This window comes from Lontra canadensis, unplaced genomic scaffold (genome assembly GCF_010015895.1).
Source record: "Lontra canadensis isolate GAN:19392208 unplaced genomic scaffold, GSC_riverotter_1.0 scaffold29, whole genome shotgun sequence".
NCBI classification, from domain to species: domain Eukaryota; kingdom Metazoa; phylum Chordata; class Mammalia; order Carnivora; family Mustelidae; genus Lontra; species Lontra canadensis.
This window is the reverse complement of record NW_022631023.1, coordinates 8,600,793-8,618,617: the sequence shown is the minus strand read 5'-3', so window position 1 is coordinate 8,618,617 and position 17,825 is coordinate 8,600,793. Positions and strand designations below refer to the sequence as shown.

The 17,825-nt window shown below is 37.0% G+C and overlaps 1 protein-coding gene across 1 annotated transcript in view; it reads left to right on the top strand.

The window, feature by feature from the left end:
• MORC3 (MORC family CW-type zinc finger 3) overlaps positions 1-17,825 on the top strand; it is a 43,684-nt gene that overhangs the window by 9,972 nt on the left and 15,887 nt on the right. The window contains exons 2-10 of the mRNA XM_032865362.1: positions 972-1,044; positions 3,181-3,313; positions 4,668-4,882; positions 5,441-5,588; positions 7,049-7,196; positions 9,480-9,608; positions 10,019-10,138; positions 12,921-13,018; positions 17,608-17,712. Coding sequence (XP_032721253.1) covers positions 972-1,044; positions 3,181-3,313; positions 4,668-4,882; positions 5,441-5,588; positions 7,049-7,196; positions 9,480-9,608; positions 10,019-10,138; positions 12,921-13,018; positions 17,608-17,712 — 1,169 coding nt within the window. The remainder of the gene's footprint in view (positions 1-971; positions 1,045-3,180; positions 3,314-4,667; positions 4,883-5,440; positions 5,589-7,048; positions 7,197-9,479; positions 9,609-10,018; positions 10,139-12,920; positions 13,019-17,607; positions 17,713-17,825) is intronic.

Genomic DNA, 17,825 nt, shown 5'->3' with positions numbered 1-17,825 from the left:
TTTTTTTTTTTTTTTTTTTAGATTTTATTTATTTATTTGACAGAGAGAGATCACAAGTAGACAGAGAGGCAGGCAGAGAGAGAGAGGGAAGCAGGCTCCCCACTGAGCAGAGAGCCCGATGTGGGACTCCATCCCAGGACCCTGAGATCATGACCTGAGCCGAAGGCAGCGGCTTAACCCACTGAGCCACCCAGGTGCCCCTAGAAAAGCCTTTTTTTTTTTTTTTAAAAGATTTTATTTATTTATTTGACAGAGAGAGATCACAAGTAGATGGAGAGGCAGGCAGAGAGAGAGAGAGAGGGAAGCAGGCTCCCCGCTGAGCAGAGAGCCCGATGCGGGACTCGATCCCAGGACCCTGAGATCATGACCTGAGCCGAAGGCAGCGGCTTAACCCACTGAGCCACCCAGGCGCCCCATAGAAAAGCCTTTTGATTAATAAGTGAAGCTACGTTTATTAAGCCTAATGCGCTCAGGAAAAAACACCCCCTTGGCAAAAAATCTTAGTTGTGTCTCACAGTAATTTTGAGGTAGGCCTTGCAGGCTGGGTAACTTTCTGACTGGGTAGTTTGTAATATGGCTTTGGATTGGTGGACCCAAGGAGGCAAGGTTTTGAAGCAGGTGTTGATGAGTAAACTATTTAGTTGATTAGCACAGCCTTCTAAGAACCTTACCTTCGAGGTGGTTTCTTCCCGGTATATCCTGAGGCAAGCTGCTATTATTTTTGCTTGGTCTCAGTGTTGTTTATTTTATTTTTTACTATTTTTATTTCTTTTAAAGATCTTAAAGTAATGTCCACACCCAACATGGGGCTTAAACTCACAACCCTGAGATCAAGAGTCGCAGGCTCTACCGACTGAGCCAGCCAGGTGCCCCGGTGTTGTTTATTTAATACAGGGACAGAAAATTATATTGGTTTCAGTTCTTAAAAGTAAGAATTGAATTAATTTATGTGAATCATTGGTTTGTTTCAGCTTTGCCCGAAGTTTTTACATACAAATTCTACTAGTCACACTTGGCCATTCAGTGCAGTTGCTGAATTAATAGGTATGTAAAATTGACATTTCATGTATAATCTGTTGCTTGCAGTTGAAGTTTTAAAAAACTTTTCATTGAAAAATAATATGCATATGAGCTGTTTAATAAAACATGTATTTTGAATGATACCATCGGTAAAGTTTATCTAGCATAACAGCTATTCAAGTAGATGTCAAATTAATTACACTCAACCTTCTCTGTACTATTATTTTGCCAAATTCATAAAACATTCATGTTGAAAATAATTTTATTCTGATTATAAAAGAAATTGATCTATTGTAAAAATGGGAATTGTGTTTTGTTTTGTTTTTAAAGATTTTATTTATTTGACAGACAGAGATCACAAGTAGGCAGAGAGGCAGGCGGAGGGGGAGTGGCGGTGGGGGAGCAGACTCCCCGCCAAGCAGAGAGCCCAATGCAGGGCTAGATCCCAGGACCCTAAGATCATGACCCAAGCCGAAGGCAGAGGCTTTAACCCACTGAGCCACCCAGGCGCCCAGGAATTGTGTTTTTTAATAGTTGAAAAGTACATATAACAGATGTTTTTTTTTTTCCTGATGTTAGCAAGTAGGGAGATTAATGTTACATTAGATTTGTGATAATACATTTTTGTTTCCTTTGATAGAATGATTAGATAGAGAATTGTGTTTTAATAGCGTTTCAGTGAACATGAGAAGAGGCAAAGTTTTGATCAGATTTGCATAATGGGTCATGATTTTTTTCCTTCTGGCATGTGAATTTTTTTTTTTATAAAGACTTAACTTGTTTGAGAGAGAGCAGGGGTAGGGGCAGAGAGAGAGGAAGCAGACTCCCCACTGAGCGCCAAGCCAGAGGTAGATTTGAAGGCCAGGACTCAAGATCTTGACCTGAGCCAAGAGTCAGTCTCTTAACTGACTGAGGCGCCCAAGCGCCCCTGATTTTTTTTTTTTTAAGTGTGTGTTTGAGAAACACGTAATAAAGGAAAGTATATTCTTGGGAATCCTTAGAAATACTTTAGATTCTTTGTCAAGAAAGGGTTCTATCTTAGATGTATAAGAGAAAAAACAGAAGAAACTTTTGAGCACCCTTCTTTTCTTTGGCATAGTTAGATTTTCCAAAGTCTCCCAGCTAATATGTGCTGTTCAGCTGGTTTTTTAAAAACCCATAAGTGGATGTAAGACTTCAGCTCTTCAGAGACATTCTTGTTTTATGGCAACCCAGAGGAGCCACCCAAGCTGGGATTGTTCATTCAGGTTTAGTTATTGTCTGGCTTTGGGGTAGAGCAGCTGAAAGTCATGGTGCTCTTTGTGCTCTATCAAATTTAAGTGAAACATCACTTTTCCAGAAGTGGTTGATTAAAAAGATGATTTTAATTCTAGACTGCCTTATGGAAGGATAGTTTGAGAACCATTGTTTATGTTTAATCATAAAGACTTCAAAATATACCTCAGCAAGTATTTTTAGTCAGTTAAGGATATTCAAGTAGAACTTAATTCACAAGCTGATGTTATTTGCTGCTTCTGTTGACATTTTTTTCATTTTTTGTAGTTTTTTTTTAATGTGTTCCTTCCTACTTATCTATTCTGAGACAAACAAGGAAGCTAAACAAGAGTGTTACATGGGGATCTGTACAGAGATCATAGAAATGTAAAAGCCACCAGAAACTTTGGTTAGATTGGAAAGGGCCACAATTTGAAGAACTGTGTAGAAGGTAAACCTTCATGTGTGTATCCAGCTTAGCAGAGAACAGGACTGCTTTCTCATTTATTCAGTAACTGCATTGTATGCCCTCAGTGTCAGCTTGTGTGTAGTGCTAGTTGACACTCAGTTCCCAGTTTCTCTCTCTCCATAGCCAGGCTGGTTCTTTGGGCAGAAGAAAACCTCCCTGTCTTGATCATCTCCTTGGTACAGTCACTCTTCTTATTTGTAGTTTTTCAGTGTAGTGGGCACCAGTGTGACAAATGGAGGGCTTTGGAAAGGGCTAATTCTGTAACGATCAGTGAATGATGTATATAGCAAGATACAGTTTAATTTCAACTTTTCAAGTCTTAGGGGTGCCTAAACATTTCATTTTTAAAAAAATACGTTGCTTGTTAAAGGATTGTACTGAACTAATTAACTCTTTAAAATGCAAAATCAAAATTTCTCAAAACTTTTGTTTCCCAGATAATGCTTATGATCCTGATGTGAATGCTAAACAGATATGGATTGACAAAACAGTGATAAATGACCATATATGCTTGACATTCACTGATAATGGGAATGGTATGACTTCAGATAAGTTACATAAAATGCTAAGGTATGTAGAAGTGTCACATTTCTTTCTTTTTCTTTTTCTTTTTCTTTTTTCTTTTCTTTTTTTTAATTTTATTTGAGAGAGATAGAGCCTGAGCAGGATGAAGGACAGAGGGAGAGGGAGAGGCAGGCTTCCCACTGAGCAGGGAGCCCTACATGGGGCTTGGACCTGAGTCAAAGGCAGCTGCTTAACTGACTGAGCCACCTAGGGGCCCCAAAAGTGTCACATTTCTTTTTCTTTTCTTTTCTTTTCTTTCTTTTTTTTTTTTTTTTAAGGTTTTGTTTATTATTTGACAGAGAGACAGCGAGAGAGGAAACACAAGCAGGGGGAGTGGGAGAGGGAGAGGCAGGCTTCCTGCTGAGCAGGGAGCCGGATGCAGGACTGGATCCCAGGACCCTGGGATCTTGACCTAAGCCAAAGGCAGAGGCTTAATGACTGAGCCACCCAGGTGCCCAAAAGTGTCACATTTCTTAAAAACATTGCTTTTACCCAGTTCAGGGGTTTCATGTGTCATACTTATTGCCCATACTTTCTGTTTTTTAAACATGATATGCCATACCTGCAACCCACTCTGTTCCCTTCCTTGAGTCTTCCCCATTTCCTACTGTCATGTGATTATTAGACAATCCCTGCCATTCTCACCTCCTCCTGTGTGACTTACCTAAAATTCCACCATTCCTTTAGAGTCTTAGTGCACTGGTAGCAGTTATTTATACCCTAGTGTTAATTGGTTCTAACCAGTATCTCCAGTAAAATGCCACTTTTGGTAGGGAGTCATTTTAAAGGGATTCAAAGGATAAGGAAGGAAGCAAGATAAAATAGTCATAAAGCCTCTAGTGTCACAGAATAGGATGTCAGTATGAAGCCAAATGTGCCTGAGAAGGAAACCAAGGTACCTAGTGTAGATACAGAGTAGAGAAAATGTGGCAGCAGAGCACTTTGTACTCTCCCTTAAATACTTGTTATTCTGCCAGAAACTTGATGCCATTAGTAATCATAGATCAAGGGAGTTGTTCACATGTAGAAGAAATTTCATGGGTGAAATCTCAAGGGTCACAGGATCCCAAATGAGAACTTAGTCGTTTTGGCAGGACGTGCCAGGCAACGAGCTCCTGTTCTAGTGTGTGTGTCATTCTCATACCCTACAATGCAGATTTAGTTTTCATTTCAGAAATGAAGAAACACGTCAAAATAGGTTAAAAGTGATAGGCCTAAGATTATGTAACTAGAGAGGATGAAGCTAACATTTATACCTAGGCTTTTTACTTGATATTATAATTTTTGAATTAAAAAAAAATGAAGATTATACATATTTTAAAAATCTCTCTCTCTCTTTTTTTTTTTTTTCCCTTTTTAGCTTTGGCTTCAGTGACAAAGTCACCATGAATGGTCATGTCCCAGTTGGATTGTATGGGAATGGCTTCAAGTCAGGTTCTATGCGTTTGGGTAGAGATGCAATTGTGTTTACCAAAAATGGAGAAAGCATGAGCGTGGGCTTCTTGTCTCAGACCTACTTGGAAGTCATAAAAGCAGAACATGTTGTTGTCCCAATAGTGGCGTTCAACAAACACCATATCCTTTTGATTTTCAAATAGAAACTGTGGAGAAACTCTGAAGAAATACTCTGAACCATTCCATCCTTTTGTGTTCCTCCAGATTCTCGTTTTTTAATCAGTTTCCATGATAGCTCTTGTTCCTACCCATTGTCTCTTACATCTGTGGCTAAACCTTTATCCCTTTCTTCTGTTGGAATTGTGCCATGGATACCCTTAACGTAAGGTGGTTGCTTTCTGTGTTCAGCTCCCTGTAGCTCTCCCCTTTATTTCAGTTGTATTATGTCTAAAAAGATGTGTGGTCTGCTTTGAAATTTTCCCTAAGCCCATGAAAAGCAAGGTATCTTTAGGAAAACAGCTTCTGTGTTTTTTATAAACACATTCAGATATTAAGAATCATTAAATTAGGAATCATAGTAAACTTATACTTCATCTTCCTTGGTGTTTATCTGAAATCAAACTGCAGTTTTAAAACTAAGAAATTAATTTAGGAAAAAGTTATCTGTTACTGTTTAAGTTTCCATATTGCAATCATAAGAAGTATGTTGTTGGTCTAAGTCTTTAACTTAAGATATACGACAGATGATAAATTTAGCAGAATCAAAAGCAAGCCTTGCAGCAATTCTGGAACATTCTCTGTTTTCTACGGAACAGAAATTACTGGCGGAACTTGATGCTATTATGGGTAAGAAGGGGACGAGGATCATCATTTGGAACCTTAGAAGGTAAATGTGGAACTCAGCGAGTGGTTTCTCAATTGGGAAGGAAATTGCTTGTGCAGGAATGGTCTTATTACATGTATCCATTGTCACAAGGAGTAGAAATATATTGGAAGGTACTCAATTTTTGGCATAGGTAACAATTTGTCTTTTCCAAGAGTATTTTATTGATGCCACTTTGGCTTCAGTTCGAGATAATTTCATATTATTAAAACCAAATTTCCTAGCCCTGCCATTCAGTATCTGTAGAGCTCAGTTCTCACTTTCTGTTATTCTACCCCTCCTCAAAAAGAAAAGGGAAGAAAACATCCCAGCTAATAAGCCCTAACTTGTGTAAGTTAGGAAGAGAAATCTTTATCGGTTACTTAAAGCTAAGCATAATTTAACAACTAGTGAGAAAAGTAAAGTAGATGAGACCTCTGTATTGCTAAAGATTGCAGTCCTTTATCCTTGTGAAGATAAAATCATTTGCAAATAAGGTTTTTTAAAAACTTAGGATAAATGTATAATACTGAGATATTTAGACACATAGAATGATAGGAATACAGCACAAATTGAGTGGTAAGCCTAAAATACTTCAAATCTTTTCTATGTTCCCTTTTTTTCCTTGCTTTGCTGCCACGCCCCTCCCATCCTCACTCCCCTCTTTTTTAAATTTACCTTTTTTATTTTGAGATATCTGTAGATTTGTATGCACAAATCTCATGCATCGTTTATTCAGTTTCCCCCAGTGGCAGCATCTTGCAAAACTGCAGTACAGTAGTGTTGATATCGACATTGACAGAGTCAAGAGACAGGACATTTTCATCACCCGTGATCCCTCATGTTGGCCTTTTATATCCATACCTCCTCCTTCCTAATTCCTGACCACCTCTAACATCATCTCCATTTCTGTAACTTTAGCATTTTAAGAATGTTATATGAATAGAATCCTACAGTGTGAAAGCTTTTGGGATTGGCTTTTTTCATTCGTAGTATTTCTGTGGAGATTCATCTGGGTTCCTGTGTGTGTCAGCAGCTTGCTTCCTTGTCCTAGCTGAGTAGTATTGTATGGATGGACCATCATGTGTTTAACCATTCACCAGTTAAAGCGCATCTGGATTGTTACCATTTTGAGTTACTGCAAATGAAGCTGTAAATATTTGTGTACAGGTTTTTCTGGGAATAAAATCTTCTCTTTTTCTAAGATAAATGCCCAGGAGTGTAATTGCTGGGTCATATGGTAGTTGCCTGTTTGGTTTTTTAAGAATGTTTTTCACAGTGGCTCTGCCATTTGACTTCCTGCCAACAATGTGTGAATGTATACAGTTTTTCTGCATCTTCCTGGATTTTTCTTTTGTTTTTCCCTTCCTTGCTTTTGTCTCTCCCCTCCCCCAACCAGGATGGGTAAGTGTTTTGTTTTGTTAATGATTTGCTTATCTTCTGTGAAGTTATAATTTCGCTCTTTCAAAAAATTGTTTTTATAGCTACAAAAATGCAACAGAGTTTGATTTTGATAAGGATAAATATGACATCAGAATTCCTGAAGATTTAGATGAGACAACAGGGAAGAAAGGGTACAAGAAGCAAGAGAGGATGGACCAAATTGCTCCTGAGAGTGACTATTCCCTAAGGGTATGTATTCAGCTCTCTTTCTGGACACAAGAATATCATCAAACAATGGAAATTTTGTTACCCACTTGTGTTGATAAATGCTATAAGTGATCTCTAAGTAAAAGTATCTCAGATAGGAACCAATTTATTTAACTTTACATGAGCACACTGATGGTTTTATTTGCTCAGAAAACAGTTTTTTTAGTTGTAAATTCATCAGGTCTAACAGCACTTGTAGTTTTTCACTGTGTGGTTAGATTGTTTGCATTAGGAATACTAGAATCAGTAGGTCTTACAGTAGCCATATTGATTAATTCAGGAAAAAACACCAAATTCAGTGTTTCTCTTCTTTTTTTAATTTAAAATATTTTAAAACACATCTTAATTTACATCCTAAAGCAAATTAAGTTATAGACTAGAAATCACATTAATACAGTTTTGTGATAAATATCTTTGACATTTAACCTTAGAAATAAATGTTTTTAAGAGCAAGGAAATGAATACTGTTTAAAATGTTGATAGGATAATAAGAATATTGTTTCTTAGTCACTATGATAAGACATATAATACTAACTTCCCTTTATTTTTTGTGCTGAGATGATTCCATAACCCCAGGCTGAGGATACTTTCAACATTTACACATTTACAACTTTCTAAGACCCTAGCAGTTATATACCCCAAAACATTATAGAAGTATGTTCCTAGTTGTTAAGAAAAATCTTGCTCACTTATGAAACAGTCCAGGTGTGGTCAGAGCAGGTTCATCTGTGGTGTGGATTTCGTATACTGTGAAATAAAATGTTTTAAAATATCGTTAAAAAATTTTATAAGTGACAAAACACCACTAATTTTGCAATCAGGAATCAGGAAATAAAGAGAAATAGTTCAGTTTCAGTTTTGTGTTGAACCTTTCATCTGTCCTTGTGTTACTCGATTCATTTCTTTATATGATGGCTTGGAGGCAGGCATAGAACTGCATTTTTTTTTTAAGATTTTATTTATTTATTTATTTGACAGTTCAAGAGATTACAAGTAGGCAGAGAGGCAGGCATAGAGAGAGAGGGAAGCAGGCTCCCTGCCAAGCAGAGAGCCCGATGGGGGACTCCATCCCAGGACCGAGACCATGACCTGAGCCGAAGGCAGAGGCTTAACCCACTGAGCCACCCAGGCACCCCAAACTGCATATTTTTTTTAACATGTTCTAGGATACAGACTTTGGTCAAGATTGTAAAGTATCTAAACTTTCTTTTTTTAAAGATTTATTTATTTTAGGGGGCGCATCTGTGAGCAGGGGAAAGACAGAGGGAGAGAGGGGAAAGGGAAAGAGGAGGGTGGAAATCTCAAGCAGACTCCCGCTGAGAATAGAGATGATGCAGGCCTCAGTTCCAGGACCCTGAGATTTTGACCTGAGCCAAAATCAAGAGACAGCTGCTTAATTGACTAAGCTACCCAGGCATTCCCGTATTTAAACGTTCATACTAAGAATTGAAAACACAGGGATGTCTGGGTGGCTCAGTGGGTTAAGCCTCTGCCTTTGGCTCAGGTCATGATTTCAGGGTCCTGGGATCGAGCTCTGCATTGGGCTCTCTGCTGAGCGGGGAGCCTGCTTCTCCCTCTCTCTCTGCCTACTTGTGATCTCTCTCTCTGTCAAATAAATAAATGTTAAAAAGAAAAAAAGAATTGAAAACACATTTAGATTAGTGCTGACTATTACAGTTCGATTTTTCAAAAATTCTAAGTTGATATACTTGGCTTAAGTGTTGGTGTATTATGTATGATATTTTCCTTTTCAGGTGTACAGTAGACCTTTTTGTCTATTTTTGATTTTGCTTGTTATTTTTGCCTAAATAAAATTTATCATTACTTTTAAACTGTGATAGTAATATATTTACTTGACAGAAGAGTTAGAAAATACGGTCTTGTTTTGTACATATGTACATTTTTTAAAAATTAAAAAGAGTGCTCGCTTTGGCAGCATATATACTAAAAAAAAGTAAAATGAGATATCACATATGCTGTTCTGTAAATTTTTTTAAAAGTTTTATTTTGTAATATATTTATATAGGTGAATGGTTGTTTTCTGCAAACCATTTTTCTAGCTATAGTATATTGAGTTTATTTTTAAAGAAAGCAATCAAATGTTAACTAATTACAGCTTTTTAATAGTCTATATTTTTGAAGAGTTCGTGGGTCCTTTATCAAAGCAAAGTGGCAGGTTTCTTTTTAAATACACTTACCAGTAATATTGAACAAATACGTAGGTAATTATTTGGAAAGGACAGATATCATTTTGTGTCTTTACAGGCTTACTGCAGTATATTATACCTAAAGCCAAGAATGCAGATCATCTTACGTGGACAGAAAGTGAAGACACAGCTGGTCTCAAAGAGTCTTGCCTACATTGAACGTGATGTTTATCGACCCAAATTTTTAGTATCCTTTCTTTTCTTTTCTTTTTTTAAAGATTTATTTATTTATTTGTCCGGTACGGGGTGGGAGTGGGGGAGACATGAACAGGAGGAGAAGCAGGCAGAGGGACAGGCTCCCTGCTGAGCAAGCAGCCCAGTGTAGGACTCGATCCCAGGACCCTGGGATCATGACCTAACGTGAAGGCAGATGCTTAACCAACTGAGCCACCCAGGTGTCCTTTATTTTCCCTTTTATGATGCTGTATGAAGATATTCTCCTCCCCCACCCCGTTCTCCTTCTATCCTGATACGGAGTCTAATCCTCTTCCAGCATTGTCTTTTTTTGTACACTTTTAGATTCATTAAAAAATGACTTGGAAAGGATGATTTGAGGGGAGTGAGGTAGTGTGTTCAGAATTTTCCTTAATATTTAAGACTAAAACAGTGAGAATTACTTTTGGATTCAACTGCAGAAATAAAGACCATTATGGGATAATGATGTATCACAGAAATAGACTCATCAAAGCTTATGAAAAAGTTGGATGTCAGTTAAGGGTAAGCTTTATATCTGAAATGTTTATATCTTTTATATAAAAGTTAAAATATGTTGTTGGGTCAAATGTGAAATAATAAGCTTTGCTTAATAACTTTTTAGATGCCAGTGTGTTTAATAATGTTGGTATGGTACTTGAACTTAAAATGCTTTTATATTAATTTCCCATTTGGTCCAGATAATCTTATGAGGGGGACAGAATATTTTATCTCTGATATACAGAGGAAGGAGATGGAGGATAAGAAGTTAAGTAACTTGCTCTAGACCTAAAATGAGTCTGGTTCTTAGATCCAGATGCAGACCATTTGACTGCATTTGGTTATGGATCCGTTGTTATTTCTGGGATGAAACTGGTTAGTTTTATTTAGTCCTGGCTCAGTAGCCAGAAAAACAGGATCATGTAGGTGATTTGCTGCTTTGGAGTTAATTCCTGAATAAATTAGAGCCTTCCTCGTAAACCGCTTCCATTGTCGTAGAACTCAGTTTAGGATGATGAACATTGCCCACTATGCTAGTCTTTATCCTTTATGTGTTTTCACAGAAAGGTTTTTTTTGGAGTATATGTGTTAAGAATTAAGTGATAAATTCTGAAAATTAAGTTTCTAAATGTAGTAAGCCTAATCATATCTTGTTTTCCAAGGTCATGGTTTTCATTTTCTATTAATCTTATTTCATTCTAAGTTTTTTCTAGAATGATGTGAGCTCTACACAGTATACTAGTGTGGGTTTATCTTGAATATTACTCAATAGGGGTTGTAACTCTTAGAATTTAACATGACATGAGCCCAGAATATAGCATTTTCGCAAAAGTAAGCAAACTTTGCTGGGCTTTTTTTGGTAACCACAAATTTGAGTAAACAGCTAAAATACAGAAATTTGGCAACCATGATAATGAGGTGTGAGTAACTTTTATTTAAAAATGCTAATTTTTGGGACGCCTGGGTGGCTCAGTTGGTTGGACGACTGCCTTCGGCTCGGGTCATGATCCCGGAGTCCCGGGATCAAGTCCCGCATTGGGCTCCCAGCTCCATGGGGAGTCTGCGTCTCCCTCTGACCTTCTCCTCGCTCATGCTCTCTCTCACTGTCGCTCTCTCAAATAAATAAATAAAATCTTTAAAAAAAATGCTAATTTTCATTTATAATTGGACTAGTAATTTTCATCAGAAATACTCTTATTAAAGTTATGGGGAATTTCATCAGTAATTGGAAATGCATTTTTGTTAATCAGCTTTACTTCTCAAGTGCTTTGGGATTCAAAAGAAACAATGTATCTGCAACAGAATGTAAAATATTTTTTTCTTTTATCCTTTATGATTCTGACTTAAGATACACCGCCATTTTTCCAACCCAGTTAAATTTGCATTGTGTATACTTTCTGGTTAAGGTTGACCTTGTAAAAAATAGGCTTTTACAGCCAACTCTTACATTGTTTTTCTTTACCAGGTGATGGACTGGGTATAGTATTTGCATTCCGTAGATTCAATAAGCAGTTACTAAATAAGTGTCAGGTATCTGGTGTGATTTGCTCGGAATAAAAAGATGATAAGATACAGAGCATGCTGTCAGAGCTCTGGTGAGGGGAAAATGTGGTACAAGTTGAAAGCATCGGAAAAAGCTTCTTGGAAGCAGTGGTGATTGCGATGAGTCTTAGTTGATGTTACTGTGTTGAAAAGTCTGGCAAGGGTTTTCCAGGCAGAGAAAAATCTCTGCAAAGGAAGGGAAAGAGGCTTCGGAGAATGTGACATCATTAAGGCAGTAGCTAACTTTGCTGGGGTGTATGCACAGAGAGACAAGAAGATGAGGTTTGAAAGAAGGTGAACCAGAACTACAAATTGGAGGGTATCGTGGTTTATTAATGGTATGAGATGAGGAACACTGATGGTTTTTAATAGAGTGGGATTAGATCTGCATGGTTTCGGCTATATTTCTGAACAATTTCACTTTATTATTATTTCACTTTTTCCTTTTGTAGACTCAGCTATAATTGTGAACAAAATATTTTTGAACTTAATACTTGTTAATCATATATAGATAATCGAATATATGACTCATATACTTTGAGTTCAATATTTTAGCTAGCAGCGGGTTTTTTTGTTTGTTTTTAAGATGTTATTTATTCACGAGAGAGAGAAAGGCAGAGGCAGACTCCTGTGGAGCAGGGAGCCCGATGTGGGACTCGATCCCAGGACCCCAGGGTCCTGGGGAAAAGGAAAGGAAAAGGAAAATGAAAAGGATCATGACCTGAGCTGAAGGCAGATGCTTAACCAACTGAACCAACCAAGTGCTCGCTAGGAGTATTTTTTAAAAAATAACTTGAATTGAACTGTCCTAGGTTTTTACTTCATCTCCGATATCAACTGGATGTGTAACTTTGGATAAATGATTTTAATTTTAATCTGGCAAACTTTTGTTGGAGAATTATTGCTACGGTCTTTGCTAAATACTGTGGATGTAGAAAGGAGTTAGTTGTAGTTTCCACTGTCTAAGAAAGGCATCCCAATAGAGGTGGTCTTTTTTGTATTAAATTAGGGATGATAATACGTGTCTAAATGGATATTTGACAACAGTGGAAGTAGTTTTGGAGGAAGGCTCTAATGTATTTAGGAATTAACTTCTAGAAAAGTAAAATAAACCTATCAGACACTATTTTTCAATTTAAATTTCGTAAGAATAGGGATATAAAATGTAAGAAATGTTTCATACAAATTATAAGTCTTTGTGGAAGGTAATTATTTTGAGCAACGTGTCTTATGCTTAAAACACTGATTTCGTTTTCTTTTTCAGGCGAACAATATGGGTGTTGGAGTAGTCGGAATTATAGAGTGTAACTTCCTAAAGCCAACTCATAATAAACAAGATTTTGACTATACTAATGAGTACAGGTATGTTACCTGTTAAAGTCACTGGCTTTTTACAGTTTATTTTGGGAATACTTTCATCTCTTTTCCTAAGTTGAATTTTTTTTTTCCTGTCTTGTGGATGTTTTTATCTTACAGAACTTGAAGAAAATTGGTAGGTGAGAGGCTTGCTTAGAAAACACCTTTAGCCCTCTTCTCCCACCTAGGAATTAATCCTACCCCATCACCAGTAGAAATATGTTCTCGCCGTCTTTATTGATGAAGTATTTCTGAGATTTATAGTAGAAATAGAGGATGTTCCTGCTCTATTGGTGTCAACATTTATTGTGTAATATCATGAAACTTTGTGCTTATAGATGGGAACTTGAAGGTGATTTAGTCCTGTGTACTTTAGACAGAAATACTATGATCTTTTAAGAGTGGTTAGAAGTCACAGAATGAATATGACCATTAGTTTTACTTGTAGATTTAGGAAGCACACTTTTCCTAATGAGCATATATGATGGAGTAGAATGCAAATGTCATGTGAACATTGGTGATAAAGATAATGTCACAGGCCCTTTTTTTCAAATAAAGAACAAATACAACAAAGTAGAATAAAGAAAATAATAAAGGTAAGAGCAAAATTGATGAATTAGGAAACACATATAATACAGAAAATTAGTATACACTCAAGAGTTGACTCCTGGGGCAGAGGCTACTCCTGTTACTTGAACAGGGATGTTTTTTTTTTTTTTTTTAAAGATTTTATTTATTTATTTGACAGACAGAGATCACAAGTAGGCAGAGAGACAGAGGAGGAAGCAAGCTCCCTGCTGAGCAGAGAGCCCGATGCGGGGCTCGATCCCAGGACCCTGGGATCATGACCTGAGCCGAAGGCAGAGGCTTTAACCCACTGAGCCACCCAGGCGCCCCAACAGGGATGATTTAATATAAGGAATTATTAACTAGAATAGTAGAGGGTGATTACTAGAAGGGATAAAAGAAGACAGTAGGTTCCCAGAACCAGCAGATACAGAAGACTGACTATTCCCTCAAGGTTGAGAAAAAGGACTAGGAACTAGGAGAGGGCCCCCTGCCCCTCAAGTCAAGAGATTCAAATCTTGTAGCACATGACAACATAGGAACAAACTACCTGCAAGTTTCTTGCCAGAAAAAGAAAGCCTGGCCAGTGCTGGACTGTAGATGTGACCTGCTGTTGCCAGAGGTTGTGGGTGAGCTGGAGCTATTCTATAGAGGAGATCGGTCTTTGCCCAAGGATATGGACACACTGGGACTGGTCTCTTGATGGAGGTAGTGGGCTGCTGGAGGACAGAGCATTGCTAGAGAGCACAGCCAGTGGGCTCCAGCCAAATAATAATAATAATAATCATACATACATACATACATACATACATATATACATACCAGGACCTGAAGGACACTTGTGTTGCTGTCACCTAGCAGGCCCATTCATCTGTTAATCCAGTTCAGCATTCCTCGGACTGCCAAATGATAAATGTTTATATGACCAAGCTTCAAAAAATCACAAAACTGAGCAAAGAAGACTGAATTTGGAGCTGAGAGACAATGAGTTCATAACTGACAAAATCAAAAAGCCTGAAGTTTGTTCTTTGATAAGATTAGTAAAAGGACAATGGGGGGGTAGAAAGCAGAAATCATCAATATCAAAAACGAAAAGGAGACGCACCCAAGAACATCAAAGGAGTAGCATGAACAATTTTTACCATCTTAGATGATATGGGCATGTTCCTTTAAAATTGAATCAATTTTTAGAAAACTTCCCACATATTAAATTCAAACATTTTAAGAAGGAAGTAGCACCAGTCTTACACTATCTTAAAGGTTTTATGAGGGCACGTAACTCTGGTAGTGAATTTGTGAATACTTCTTACAAGAAAGGGAATTTATGTGTCTCATGATCAAGATACAAAAATTTTAAAATATAGCAAATGCCATCTAGTAATATGTAAAAAGGATAATTAATACATTAAAACCAATTAGATTATATTCTAAGATGACATGGTGGTTTTAATATTCAAAAATCAATGTAGTTCATCACATTGATGTTAGAAGGAAAAATCTTACAGTTATTTTCATAGGTACAGAAAAAGCACTTGATAAATCACAACACCCACTTGTAATTTTTTTTATTTGAGAGAAAGCACATGTACAAGTGAGTGGCGCGGGGGTGTGATTAGGTAGGGTGGGTCAGAGGGACAGGGAGAGAATGTTAAGTAGGCTCCGTGGGGCTTGATCCCAGGACCCTGAGATGGTGACCTGAGCCAAAGTCTGAGCAACCTTGGCACCTCACCCATTTGTAATTTAGAAGAAAAAAAGGAACGCTTACAAAATCATGAATAGAAGGGCATATTAGCAATGCAGAGCATTTACAAAAACAACGAAGTACATTCCTAATGCTGAATTGTTAATATCCCCTTACGGATGAAAATGAGATAAGGATTTCCACTATCCACCATTGTTCCTGAGGAAATAACCATATAATAAAGAAAGAAAAAGAAGTAAAAGTTATGGGTTAGAAAGGAAGAAATAAAACATTTCTGTACAAGATAGTATTAAGTATATAGTAAGTCCAAAATAATTTGCAAATTTAGAATTAATGAAGGAACAAGTTAAGTGGTATGTATTCTAGGATTGTTGGATAAGAAGTATTCAGAAATCAATAGTATTTGTGTTTACCAACAACAAGAAACTAGAACATGAAATTTTTTTTTTTAAGATTTTATTTATTTATTTGACAGAGATCACAAGTAGACAGAGAGGCAGGCAGAGAGAGAGAGAGGGAAGCAGGCTCCCTGCTGAGCAGAGAGCCTGATGTGGAACTTGATCCCAGGACCCTGAGATCATGACCCGAGCCGAAGGCAGCAGCTTAACCCACTGAGCCACCCAGGCGCCCCTAGAACATGAAATTTTTTAAAAGTCATGAAGTGTGAAAAAAAATCAGGTACTTTGGAGTAAATAAAATATGCAGCATATACACTAAAAACTATGAAATATTGTGGAGTGAAATTTAAGCCCCAAGTAAGTAGGCATACCAGGTTCAAGAGTTGGAAGGCTGAATATTACAAAATGTCAGTTTTTCTCTAAAATAATTAAATACAATTCCAATTTAAGAAAAAAATCCCTGCCAGCTTTTGTGGGTGTTGATACTATTAATAGGCTTACTCTAAACTTTATGTTGAAAGTCAGAAGACCCAAGGTAGTTAAGATAATTAAGAACAACAAAGCAAGAAAACTTAACCTACTAATACCAGTACTTACAAAGCTATAGTACCTAAGTGTGGTATTAAAGGATAAGCTGTTTAGTGAAATAGAGAAGCCAGAAATAACCCCCCACTTTTATATATTTGATGACCTGATTTATGACAAAGATTACATCATAGAATTGTGGGAAAATGATCATCTTTCCAAAAATGCTGGGTCAGTTGGCCATTTATATGGATAATATGACTCTTACTTCAAATGAAGCAAAAAATTGATATAGGATGGATTTTAGACCTATGTAAGAAAGACAAAAACAAAGTGGGAACAAGAATATTTTCAAAACTTTTAGTTAAGCATATTTTAAAACAAGATGCAAAAAATATTGATCATAATGGGCAAAATGAAAAATTATTTAAAATGAGTAAGACAGAGAATGTTGGCAAGATAGAGCATTTGGAGCCCTGGCACATGGCTGGTGGGTATAAAAATCAGTCAGATTTGAGAACTGTTAGTTTATTGAGTAAAACCAAGTATCAGTGCCCACCCCTGCAACCCTGCAGTTTCACTCTTCGGTATATTTCCAACATAACTGGGTGTAGTCTTTTGGATTGAGGATTAGTGGTGATGAGAGGAGGAGATGAAGAGAACTTGAAAAAGGGAGGATATGTTTGGAAGGGAAGATTGATTCTCATTTGGACACTTAAATGTTATGTGATAGTGACGAAAAAACTAGTTGGAGATAATAGGTGGGGATAGAAATGTCTGATTAATCTGCCAGTGTAGAATTTGAAGTCTTGATGATTGAAAGCTTTATTTTAAATTGAGACTGTTACACTGACTATACCTTGTATGTGCATAGTTCTGTCACAGTAGGTGCTTAACTTGAATGATTGCTTAAGTGTGGCCTTAGATCCCACTGATTGGCTTTTTATTATATCTTATTGAGGAAGGAGTGACAGTCTTAATTGTGGGACAGAAGCTATTTTAAAATCTACTTGCTGGTGTTGATTGCATACTTTTATAAACTAAAAGTTTGAGTTCTAATTTGAATTGAAACTTAGAGGTTTATCAGTTGGAGTTGGAATTTAGAATGCCTGTGGTTCTTCCACTAATTGGTCTGCAACATACTTTCTCAACAGAAGACACAAAATATTACTGTTTATATCTTCAAAGATGATCTTGGCTCTGCTCTGGGAACTTAAAAGTATCCTTGTAGAAAATTGCCATTAGGGCATTCTTTACTAACTATACCTTTGAGAGACATCAATCTCCTTTGCCCTGTAGTGTCCACATGATCCTTACTAAGTCATTTGTGCTTTCTCTGTGTTTGACAAAGGTTTGAACTTTATCGTTTTTTTTCTTAAATTGATTTTAATTTACTTTTTTAGGCTGACAATAGCAGCGTTAGGAGAAAAGCTGAATGATTACTGGAATGAAATGAAAGTGAAGAAAAATGCAGAATATCCTCTAAATTTGCCAGTTGAGGATATTCAGTAAGTACATTAAAAAATATCAACCCACTCTAATATCAGGACATGATATTGGAGGGTATAGTGATAGAACACAAACTTTGAACTAAGCCAGAGTAAGAATTAAATTGTATAAC